The sequence below is a fragment of the Pongo pygmaeus genome, chromosome 3, assembly GCF_028885625.2.
Source record: "Pongo pygmaeus isolate AG05252 chromosome 3, NHGRI_mPonPyg2-v2.0_pri, whole genome shotgun sequence".
NCBI classification, from domain to species: Eukaryota; Metazoa; Chordata; class Mammalia; order Primates; family Hominidae; genus Pongo; species Pongo pygmaeus.
The window spans coordinates 131,262,069-131,275,385 of NC_072376.2; the positions used below are offsets into that span (position 1 = coordinate 131,262,069).

Genomic DNA, 13,317 nt, shown 5'->3' on the forward strand with positions numbered 1-13,317 from the left:
TGGCTTTAATAACTTTAATGCCTTGCAGGTGGGGGAAAAGGAAAGCAAAAGGGACTCCAGGATACAATCCCTTCCTACTTTGAGAAGGAGACCCCACAACTCCAAGCAGGCCCGGCATCAGCAACTCTGAAGATTTGCTTATAGGCATTTGTATAGATCCCACCTATCTGACACTCTTAGAAACAAGTTGTCTTCTTTATATTTCATGATTTAAAGTGTAATTTCTCTCCTCACTCTACCTCGCCTATGCAGTCTGAAGAAGTATTTAATAAAGTTTTCCATGAGTAAATTCTACAAACAAAAAACTTAGATTAAACTGAGTCAAGTCTGAAACAAATACATTCTAAATTAGATGAATCTTTGTAGTTATACACACTTCCAGGTCTCCTGTTAAATTATTTTGTTTCTGCCATATAACTTTTCAGCAACACATCTAATCTCTTAAATCAGGCGGGTATAAGAACATGGTCTATAAAAAGTAAACATAGGTCAAAGGACAGTGAAATTATCAGTGAAATCTGAATTTAGTTTAGAAAATAAAATGAGTACAAGTCCCTTATATAACAGAACATCCCCAGTTTGTAACACTCTATGTATATAAATAATTCTGTAATATAAAAAATCTCTTCTGGAGGAAATTTTACCTTAAAGAATTTTTCCCACCAATGATCCGCTTCTGCCGACGGTGCAGTAATCTCAAGCCACAAACAGATGAGAGGGACTCTGAAGCAGAAATAGGTCATTAATTAAACTATCACATTGCTGACGGAGGGGTAAGACGATAAGTGACATACTCCACTGATGCTTCCTCCTCTATGTCAAAATGCCTTTTCTCTGCAAATTAAAATTTTTCTTGTAACAAAAATAGTTTTCTCATTTGACTAAATGACAATAATTTGCAAGTAGACAAGAAACATTATGAGGTTTCCCATTCTTCACCTCTGAGGGGTTCATGGGCTGCTGACTGGTTTGACTCTGTCCAGTACTTTATCCTGGTAGGTACCTATATCTCCTGCTGCTGCTATTTGGTGTAATGTGTGGAACAAAATGTATGGAACATTAAACAAAATAAGAGAACTGCAAAGGCAGTAATGGCCTAAATTACTTGCTTTCCACATACAACACTGTTCTAAGTCACATAAAAAAATGTAACTCAGAAGAGCAAAGCACATTCCCAGGCTAGAATTCTGATCTGAATTTACATTTACTTAGCATGTCAACATATGGAAAGGGTTTGCTAAGCCAATTGAAGTGGTAAACTATGGTTAAGGGTATACAGGCAAACCTCCCAAGGTAACAGACTTCTGTCAAGAACATACAAAAAAGAAGAATTAAATTAAAAATATATAAAAAGGTGGTATATGAAAGAAAGGCAAATGCAACAGGTATGACTAATTTTTAAAATATTTGAGAAAATAGGAGAATTTATATAGAGGTACTTTGTTTCTTTGGTTAAATATATGTGTATAAAGTATAGATATGTACTGTTTTTCTATCTAAGAGGAGGAGGGTGGGAACTGTGCCAAGAACAGGAAGACCTAATCAACACTAATGGTCTCCCATAATAACCAGGTAGAAGAGAGCCCAACAGGGAATCAGCAATAGTTATTTCTTGATGGAGAAAGAGGTTCAACAATGTGTACGAAGATGATTAATTTGCGAAATGATCTCAGAGGTATGCTTTCAAACTTTAACCTTCATTTCTTAGAATATGAGTCCTCTGGATGACACTGCAAATTGTAAGATATTAGAAAAAACATAAGTTTCCAATAATGCTCCAAGTTGGGTCAATGTATATGATGCCAAGAGAAGGAATGATGTAATGTTTAAAACAAGCAAAATTTTAAGTTTACATCATTCTGGGGCAAAGAACCAGGCTGCAAAAAAGTAAACTCTATTTAAAGTCATACACTATTATTTAAAATTTTTTAAAAGAAAAATGAAGTTCATTTATAAAAGGAACCCATCAGATGACCAATAACCAATGGTTTCAGTTGGAATCACCTTATAGATGTCACCAGGTCCTGAGTATCAACGTAAAATCAACTGGTTAATATGCCAGATTCTGTAATCTGGCATCTAGCTGGGCTAAGATGAAATCTTTTTACTTGAAGTATGGTAGCATTGCCATAACCATGGAAAGATATCAAAAAGAATATTGCTATAATTCTAGGAAGGCATTAAAAACAAACATATAAATAATGTTTTTTATGTTTTTCAACTGCTTACGGAATTTCACATAATTCAAAGAATCAGTTATATCCCATTTGTAATGGTAATTTAAATTATTAAAGGGAATTTAGTAAATTAAGTTATAATCAGTATTCAGGGGAAAGGGCTGGCCAAATCATTCACATGTATACATATATCTATACACACATTCATATATAAAAATATGTATATATATTTAATATATATGAATAGAAAATAAAGTGAAAAGGATTGTAAGTTTTCTTTTCACAATCAGAAGCCCCTCAGACAGCAAAGAATCATATTAACGACATCCAATTCATTTATTGCATTGTCTTTGGCAGTTATTAAAAGGTGTTAGAAAAAGAAAATCCTCAAATATAGGTGCACTTGATTTTAACAAAATCCAGTGTATCAGAACTATAAACTTTCAATCCAGATAAAGAGGTGACTGTTCTTTTCATAAAATATACCACAAATTTCTCCAAAATAGCTCATTCTCTCAGTCATTTAAAGAATGTTTCATAAAAATTAAATAGGCCAGGTGCGGTGGCTCACGCCTGTAGTCCCAGCACTTCAGGAGGTTGAGGTGGGCAGATCACCTGAGGTCAGGAGTTCTAGACCAGCCTGGACAACAGGTGAAACCCCCGTCTCTACTAAAAATACAAAAATTAGCTGGGCGTGGTGGCAGGCGCCTGTAATCCCAGCTACTCGGGAGGCTAAGGCAGGAGAATCGCTTGAACCCGGGAGGTGGAGGTTACAGTGAGTCAAGATCGTGCCACAGTACTCTAGCCTGGGTGACAGAGCAAGACTCTGTCTCAACAAAAAAACAAAAACAAAAAAAATTAAATGTATGCAGAGCTTTCAAGAACTCTATTCAATTAAAGTATGAAACATTACTGTATCATATGAAAGGATTACTTATCATTTTCCTTAAATTTTTAAATTTCAGAGAATAAAATCTACAAAACATCATTTTCTTTTTGAAATTCATTTTAAAATCCTTGTTTAAAATATTAGTAAGACTTTAGAAATGCCTTTAATTCATTTCTATATTTTCATTTCTTTCCTTTTTATGAAGTCAATATCAATTCTGAATCTTCAAAGATAGCAACAAGCATGAGAGCTTTATTACATCTAAAAAAGGAAACACAGAAATGGCTAAGAAAGTGAAAAGGGGATGATCCCAAAGATTACAAGGCCCTGTAAATCCACTCCTACCCCTGAACCTTGTTCTGCCTGTCAGCCCCACCTAGGCAAGTTTGCCAAGAACTACCGGATCTAAGTAATAGCACAAGACATGGGCCTGTATACGTTCTTGTTGTACTAGATTTCTGTTATCAAAGTACTCCTTACAGTAATGGAATGGGAATTAGTATTCCTTGACTTGTTTAGGGCTCCAGAAGGTGACTTACCTTTATTACTGTTACCTGAGGCCTTCTTGCCAAAATAATCACAAATAACTCCTGCATCTTCACTGTGGCGGCAGTTGTGTCTTCCAATATCTTGCTTGATACAGTCAGCCAAGGACCTCTCATTTCCTGTGCACCTCACATTATCCACATGGATGGGTCCTTTTCCTTCTCCAAAATAAGCCATGGTTCTTGCTCTGGCAGGACCCCTGAAGACAGAACATTCTTAATCATGTGAAGAATCAGTCAGTCATATATCTGAATAAATCACAACATGTATTCAATTTTATTCCTTAATTTTTACATATTAAAATTAGCATCTGCATGTGCTAAAAACCATTTGTTTCATGACTGTTAAAAAAATTAAATAAAAAAGGTAATAACTATACTTTCTCTGTTGCCATACTCCACAGCTACTTTATTACATCACTTGCCTCTAATTTAGCTTTTTCTAAGAAACTCACATTTAATGGCACATCAAAAAATCATGATAGTCTTTAACTCTCATTTAAGCAGGAAAAAATCACCTCTAAATTTTTTACCCTCTTAAAGAGTACAATACCCTCTTAATACTGGTATAATATTGCAAAGAAAATGATGAGATTAAATAATAACCTACAGAGCTAAGAACTAATTTTTTGCCTCCTTTAGAAGAAAAATGTACAATTTTTTTAGGCCGGGCGTGTTGGCTCATGCCTATAATCCCAACACTTTGGGAGGCCAAGGCAGGCAGATCACCTGAGGTCAGGAGTTCAAGACCAGCCTAGCTAACATGGTGAAACCGTTTCTACTAAAAATACAAATTTTAGCTGGGCATGGTGGCACGTGCTTGTAATCCCAGCTACTTGGGAGGCTGAGGCAGGAGAATCACTTGAACCCAAGAGACAGAAGCTGCAGTGAGCCGAGATCGTGCCATTGCACTCCAGCTTGGGCAACAAGAGCAAAATTCTGTCTCAAAATAAATAAATAAATAAAATAAAATAAAATAAAATAAATTAGCTGGGCATGTAGGTAGTCCCAGCTACTCTGGAGGCTGAGGTGGGAGAATGGCTTGAACCCAGGAGGCAGAGATTGCAGTGAGCCGAGATCACGCAGTTGCACTCCAGCCTGGGTGACAAGGCGAGACTCCGTCTCAAAAAAAAAAAAGTACAATTTTTTATATTTATTTACTTTTTTTTAAAGACAGTCTCACTTTGTCACCCAGGCTGGAGTGCAATGGCGTGATCTCAGCTCACTGCAGCCTTGACCTCTTGGGCTCAGGAGACCCTCTCACCTCATCCCCGCAAGTAGCTGGGACTACAGGCGCATGCCACCATGCCTGGCTAATTTGTTTGTATTTGTAGTAGAAACGGGGTTTCACCATGTTGCCCAGGCTAATCTCCAACTCCTGACCTCAAGCGATCCACCCACCTTAGCCTCTCAAAGTGCTAGGATTACAGGAGTGAGCTACCGCACCTGGCCTAAAAGTACAATTTTTAACAGAGACAGAGAAAAACAGGAATCATGACTAGATGGCAGATTTACTTTTAGTTTATTAATTTTTTGTTTTAATAACACATTTTAAAGTATGCAAATACAAAAATATTTAAATGAAATAAATATTTCAAACTAACGCCATATTTAGAACTCAATTTCTGATAAATTAATGAAATAGTTATCAAAGGCAAAAGCTTTCAAGCAAATTAATGAAATAGTTATCAAAGGCAAAAGCTTTCCAGATGAATTACTGGAAAACTATCCTTGAAATCTCAAGTTAGGGAAAAACTTAATAAAGTGGACATAGAGGGTATAAACTATAAATTTTTAAATTGATAAACTTAAAAATTAAATTAAGAATGTAGCTTTCCTAAAAACTACCCTAAGGAAAGTGAAAAGATAAATTTAAAAGTTGATATTTCTAGAAATATATTTGTTGGTGAATATACTTTCTAGTAGAGAAGAATGGCATACAATAGACAAAGAAATCATTTAAAAAATAAGTAATCTGTTTTTAACAAAACTCTAGGTGATTCTTCTGCGGATAGTTCTGCATCAAACTTTGGCAAAGAAAACTAAGTTATTTCTCCATTGTTGCACATATGTTTTAAAATTATTAGACTTCTTACAATTATGTATATATCCTTATACATAAATCTTTGTGGGCAGCTTAGATTTCTTCCTAGAAGTTTTATTCTATTTTTTTCTATTTTTTAATTAATTAATTATATTATTTATTGTATTTTTTTAATTTTATGTATTTATTGTATATCACGGTTCTTGTCTGTCTGAAATTTATTTCTTACTATTAGTGTTAGTAAGAAATCTAGCTTTATTTTTGTCCTTAAAGTAGTTGTCCCAATAACCTGCTGATTTGAAAGTCTTTCTTATTTATCATGCTATATGCACACAAGCCATTTCTTGGTCTTTACAGTTCAGTAATTCACAACCTTGGCTACCCATCAGAATTGCCTTTGAAAACACTTAAAATATAGCACAACCTGAACCTCATCTCACATGAATTAAAGTAGAATGGGTAGTATTTTTTCAAGTTCCAAAATGATTTCAATCTACAACCAAGGTTGAAAGCCACTGCTGCAGTGTCACTGACCTCTTTGACTATTCCTGTGCCAGTACCACATGGATTGGATTTCAGATGAATTTGGAAGTCAAATCCCCCTCCCCACCCCATATGCACACCAAGAAAAATGAAAGATTTTTACTAGCATAGTATTTAATGTATAAATTTATTTCTATTTTGTCTTCACATTCAGGATTGCGGTACATCTCTTCATTGATAAGGTCTTCTAGCTTTAGTAAAGACTTAGGTTTTTCACATAGGTCTCAATTCGTACAAAGTGTATTCCTAGTTTTTGTTTTGTTGTTAGTTTTTGTAACTTCTACAAATCTGTTTTTCTTTTTATTTTCTACTTATCCCACAGGCAGACCATTGCCTTTTAAGTATTTATGTTTTATCTTGTTACATTAATAAACACTAGTTCTAGTCTCTTTCCAGTTGATTCTCTTGGGTTTTCTAGGTGAACAATCATATTATTCATATAGATATTCTGACCCTTCCTTTCCAATACTGATACCTCAATTCTTAAGGCTTTAGTGCAACCTCCAGACAATGCTATCATTGCAGTAATGGCAGGGACTCTTTTGTTCCTATTTGATGCTTATTTGTGATATAAAATTAAAGCAGTTTAATTTTGTTCTCAGCTTCCTAAGAAGGAATGTTGATTTTATCATACAACTTTTCAACATTATTAAGATATTTGTTTAATCATTTATTAAAATTATTGTATATTTATAGGTGACACACTGAATTACATTAATTGAATGCCTCAGTTTGAATCACTCTTACATTCCTACAACAGACTCCACTTATTGGTGGTATATTGCTCTTTTAATACATTGTTGAATTAAATTTGCTAATATTTTGTTAGCAAAATAACTTTGTATGTAGATTCATTAGATTGAGGCATAGTTTTCTTTTTTGTGTGTTTACTTACCTAGTCTTGAAATCAAATTAAATTAGCTTCATAAAATAAATGGAAAGATTTCCATAAGTTTCTTTGCTCTGCAACAATTCATGTAATTCAGAAACTGTTTCTTAAGGACTGGTGAAAAGTCCAGCAAAAAAAATCAGTCATTTCTTTCATAGGCATTAATCTAATTGGGTTTTCTATCTCCTGTATCAATTTTGATAATTACATTTTTATTGAAAATGTAGTTTCCCAGATAATCATCCATTTCATCTAGATTTTCAAGTGTATTTGCTAAAAGTAGTTCGTATTATTAAACTTTTTTTTTTTTTTTATGAGATGGAGTCTCACTTTGTTGCCCAGGCTGGAGTGCAATGGCACAATCTCAGCTTACTGCAACCTCTCCCTTCTTGGTTCAAGCGATTCTCCTGCCTCAGCCTCCCAAGCGGCTGGGATTAGAGGCATAAGCCACCACGGCTGGCTAATTTTTGTATTTTTAGTAGAGATGGGGTTTCACCATGTTGGCCAGGCTGGTCTTGAACTCCTGGCCTCGAGAGATCTGCCCGCCTCGGCCTCCCAAAGTGCTGGGATTACAGGCGTGAGCCACCGTGCTCAGCTGTATTATTAATCTACTAGGGTTTTTGTTTAACCTTCTATATATCTGTGCTTAAATTTCTTTTCTGTTCTCTATGTTTACTTGTATTGTCTCCTTTTTCTCAGGCAAAATTGCGTAAGATTGTTGAGATTGTTGTTTATTAACCTTCTTTAAAAATAAAAATAATTGCTGATAAGGTATAGGTATAATGTAAAGAAATTTGAAATTCAAATCGGCGTAATTTGAAGACAATAAAAAATTAATAGAATTTGGAAACAAAAATTCCAGATGATTCCCAGCAGTTTCAGAGGTGAGAATGGGTGGAGGTAGAAAGTAAACAACAGTATGTTAAATGTCTTTATCTTTTTCAGGAAGGGGAAGTTACAGATCATAATTTTTGAAATTATTAAGAAAATATGTTTCAGTATGTTTGCTAAAAATTTAAAGAGAACTTCCAGAAAAACAATAAGAATGTTGAATTTCTAGACCACTGAGAAAAAATGAAAATTGAAAATTGAATTAATCATGCAAATCAAAAAACAGATGATTACAGAAAAAAACAGAAAATAAAGCATGATAAATAACATAAAACTAGACGGCAGGTAGAAGTAGACATACAGAAAATAAAATTTAACTCATTTAAATAAACCAAAAGGAACATTTCTTAGGAACTGATCAACTTGCACAAACTAAAAAAAAAGCACCATTTTAGATATATCGATAAGTAGAAATTAGAGAACATTTTAGCCAATAACAGCACATGATTAAATAAATTCTCATTGATATAGTGAAATCTAATACATTTTCTTTTGACTACTCTTTCTTTAAACAATTAAGGACTCTGCCATCCACAGAAAAAAGGGAAAGGTTTCTCACTGGTTTACTGAATCTAGTAATTCACAGCTGAAAATTTCAATGACACAACAGTTTCTAATAATTAGTCTTTAAACTGGATGTCAAGTGCTCCTGGTAGATAATAACTTTCCAAGGGATACACAGGCTCTAAGTGAATCTAATTTTTATATCCTCAAATTTCACATATATTATTTCTTAAAAATAATCTTGCTGCTATCAAGATCAAACTTCTCTTTCAAAACTTCACTTCTCTTCTCTCACTTCACAAAAAGCATATCTTGCACTCATTCCAAATCCTACCACAGTGCATTCCTCCAAAGTTTGAAAGCCTCTAAAGGGGACAAAAGAAAAATTCAAAATATATGATAGCGATGAAGCTTCCTTAATCCAAGCAACACAAACCCAACCCATTGGTCTAATTAAGAAATGAGAGCTTTGGTAAACTTTTATTTTCTATGTTTAATAATTATTTAATAATTTTATTAAATTTTTTGCTGTTTATTATCAGTTGTATACTAGAAATTATAAATTCTAGAGAAACCTGAAACTTGTTAGCATAATTTCTCTCTCTCCATGTACATATGTGTGTATATCTGTATATATGCATACATGTGTATATGTGTGTATGTCTGCATATATGTGTGTTTATATACATATACACACATATTTTTAAGGCATAATAACACTGAGATTCCATGGGGGAAGAAAATTTAAAATACAATTTCAAGGAGAATAAAAAGCTGTAAAATTTCTGGTCAAAGAAGTATTTTTTGTTCATGTATTTTTTAAAATGGATAGCAGAATCAAATTACTATATTTGTATTTCACTGGATATAATTAAGAGTGGTGTAACTGTTTTATATTCAAATGTCATACAAATACACCAGAAATTAAGTCCTTTGCAGCTATTTAAATGTAAAATAGATATCAGATATACTTAATTTTAGATCTCTATTAAAGCAGTGAGAATATACAATTTTTAAAATTTTTTTAAGGATTAATACGCTAACAAACATGTTCAAAAACAATGCTATATTGGAACATATGCTACTGGATCCACATAAAGTGTAAATAGAATGGAATTTCCATCATGACTACTTAGTCTATCTCAATGAATTTAACTGATCTCAACACATTCTCTATCAACAATCTACAAACAATATGCTCATATGCTAGACTTTGTCAGACATTATGTAATGCATCAATAAATAATGCCTTTTACTTTCTGTTCACTTTAAGCATATCTGTATTAGTTACCATTCACATTTCCTTTTTTATTATCTCATTTCTGTCTTTCCCATTATGAAAAGCCTCTCTAATACTATTTTGATTCTCAGTGTTTCCAAGGACTAATCCTCATGCATCACAGAACTGGCTGGAGGACAGATCTCTGAAATTCCTATTAATGAGGCTCAAACCTTATAACAGCTTCAAAGTTTCCTGGATTGATTTCTACAAGTCCTTTATTAAAGATTTTTTGTGATTCAAAATAGACATGATGAAAAAAAGATCCTCGGCACTAGTCACATACCTGTTTATAATTATATATATATATACACATACATATATACATATACACTGAAAATATACGTATATGTTCTTATATGAAATCCAATTTCCCTTCAGTGGGAAATTATAAAAATATTCCAGTATATTTAATCAAATAGCTAAACAATTCTCACTTAAATACTATTTGATGGCAAATTGCAGATTATGTTTTCCAATTTGTTATAGTAACATTAAATTACTGAATTACTTGTAAGACTATTTAAAATGCAATTATAAAGTCTTTTGATGCTTTTCTTGATTGATAAGTATTACAGAAATATTGAAAGCTGCAACAAACTTTGTTCACTTAATCTAGATTGTGTTTCTCATCTAAAATCACTTCTTTTTTAGCTTTAATTAGGTATAATTGATATAAAAAATCTTCATCAGTTTGGACATATGCATGTATCTGTGATACCATTACCACAACCAAGGTGCTAAATATATCCATCACCTCCAAAAATGTCCTTGTGTTCTTTTCTGAGGTTTGTTTGTTTGTTATGTTCTGCTTCTGTTTTCATTTGGCTTTGGTAAGAACACAAATAAGATCTATACCCTCCACATATTTTGAACTATACAGTACCATATTGTTAACTATAGGTACTATATTGTACAGTAGATCTCTAGAACTTATTCATCTTGCATGACAGGAACTTTATACCCATTGAAAAATAATTTCCCATTTTCTTCTCCTCCCAACCCCTGATAACCACCATTCTATTTCTGCTTCCATAAGTTTGACTATTTTAGATATCTCACATAAGTGGAATCATGTAGTATTTGTCTTTCAGTAACTGTATATACATACATACATACCACATTTTCTTCATCCATTCATTTAGGCTGTTTCCATATCTTGGCTATTGCAAATAATGCTGCAATGAACATGGGAGTGCAGATATTTCTTTGACATCCTAATTTCAATTATTTTGGCCATATACCCAGAAATGGGATATCTAGATCATATGGTAGTTCTACTTTTAACTTTTTAGGGAACTATTTTCCATACTGTTTCCATATTATTTTCCACAGTGGCTGTACCATTCTACATTCCCACCAACAGTGTGCATAAGGGTTTCAGTTTCTCCACATCCTCACCAACACTTGTTATCCTTTGTTGTTTTGACCATAGCCATCCTAACATGAGGCTAAACTCACTTTGAGTTAAATGTTAAATGGACTAAATGATTGTGTTAGGCCATTCTTCCATTGCCGTAAAGAAATACCTGTGACTAGGTAATTTATAAAGAAAAGAGGTTTAATTGGCTCATAGTTCTACAGGCTTTACAGGAAGCATAGTGCTGGCATCTGCTTGGCTTCTGCTGAAGCCCAGGGAGTTCTCAATCATGGCAGAAGGTGAAGGGGGAACAGGCAAGTCACACAGCAACAGTAGCAGCAGAAAGCGGGGTGGGAGGGTGCCACACACTTTTAAACAACCAGATCTCATGTGAACTCAGGGCATGAGCTCATTTATCAGCAAGGGGATGCCCTAAGCCATTCATGAGGGATCTGCCCCCATGATCCAAACACCTCCCACCAGATCCCACCTCCAATATTATGGATTACATCTCAACATGAGATTTGGGTGGGGACAAATATCCAAACTATATCAATGATGATAAATAAAAAGCAATGAACAATTTAGAAAGAAATCCAAGTAATAACACACAATTATATGTGTGTTGATGATGCCTGATGAATATGCTTAGAAAATTTTTCTCTCCTTAAACTTAGCTGAGACACACAATTTGAAGATCAACTTTGGTGCCAATGTTTCCTTTTGTATTTCCAGAGGTAATACTACGTTTCTTGGATCACCTCCACCAAGACAATAAAATTAAAATATGGCCAATAAACCAGTCTCAAAGAGCAATATCTTTTAACGGCTGATTTTGGGTGAGGAAATGTACCGGGAATGTAATGCAAGAACAAGAATAATTTTTTTTTCAAATGGAAAAAGGAGTGATAGAAACACAGTGAGCAAAAGAAATTTAAAATTAACCACTGACTAAATTCACTTTCACATCTAATATAGACTCTCCCTACTTTACTGCCCCATAGTTTGAAAATTGAAAATTTATATCACAAATGAAGGATTAATTGGCTGTAGGACAACTGGAATTGCAACTGGGTCCAAAACTGAGCCATAAATTGAAGTAGTATCGAGTAACCAGAAACAACTTTGATTTTGAAGTTTACCCCCAACATGTGAACTTTTATTAAAACGGAAATGCTTTTTAAAATAAACATGTATTCTTTATAGAAAATAACCATATGAACTGTTCAATATTTAAAATGAACATAGATATATAATTAAGGATATATTTTTAAATCCAAATTACTATTAGTAATCTACTCTGAGCTAGGCAATATATATATATATTATCTTAAATTTATAACCCTCTGAATTATAACATTTTCCGTATTTTTGTTACTTCAAAATCATTACTTAGGGTGCTTTCACAGTCATTCATGACATATGCAGAGCCAGTAAAATTTTAAATTACCCAGCTGAGGTCTAACCAACAGGAGATGATCTGCCTTCTTTTTCGCTCCTCTCCTACTGTAAACAAGTGTCCTTTTCACATTCTATTTAGTGCCATATTCTTATTGTAACTCACGCCTGAGGGAAGCTTATCTAATGCATGCATTTTCTCTCTAAGTCACACCACAGCCTTTCTGCACTTAGGAACACTATACAGCACTTCGGTACTATAAATGGGGGCCAATTCAAACAGTGAAGTCATCAGCAAAGCAAGCACAGAAATGCAAAAAAAAAAAAAAATTGGCACCACACAGACTGTAAAAGAGGACAACTGTTTACAAGTATGAAAGCTGAAACAAGAAGGGAGAGCAGTGACCTCAGCTCTAGGAGCAATGGCTCAGCATTTGCTAATTCAGTGTCCACAGTGACTTTATAACTACCAAGAAAAATGAGAACCAACAGTAATTTCAATACCTCTAGAGTCCCTTAAAAGGCTACAGTGTTGAAACATCAATCACAGAGAAAAGGTTAACTGATAGAAGCTGATACAAGCAGTATTATGACTAGTCAGAGTTATTAGACTATTTTGTTATTAGATAAAAAGCTACATTTCTTGTGTGACATAATATTTCCTGTGAGTAGAAAAATGTGAATAGGCTCTACTTACTACTTCTTCATAATTCTGGATCAAATCAATATGCGGCCAGTATTTTCAAATGAATGACAGAAGCTCATTTTAAGTAAAAAGTAACTCATTAGATTAAGCAT

The 13,317-nt window shown here is 33.7% G+C and overlaps 1 protein-coding gene across 4 annotated transcripts in view; it reads right to left on the reverse strand.

The window, feature by feature from the left end:
- The window catches only part of PRSS12 (serine protease 12), a 79,389-nt gene that overhangs the window by 21,382 nt on the left and 44,690 nt on the right, over positions 1-13,317 (reverse strand). For all 4 annotated transcript variants that reach the window (XM_054486493.2, XM_063664057.1, XM_054486496.2 and 1 more), the window contains exons 9-10: positions 3,606-3,811; positions 645-723 (exon numbers count right to left, since the gene is read on the reverse strand). In XM_054486493.2, the coding sequence (XP_054342468.1) occupies positions 645-723; positions 3,606-3,811 (285 nt within the window). The remainder of the gene's footprint in view (positions 1-644; positions 724-3,605; positions 3,812-13,317) is intronic.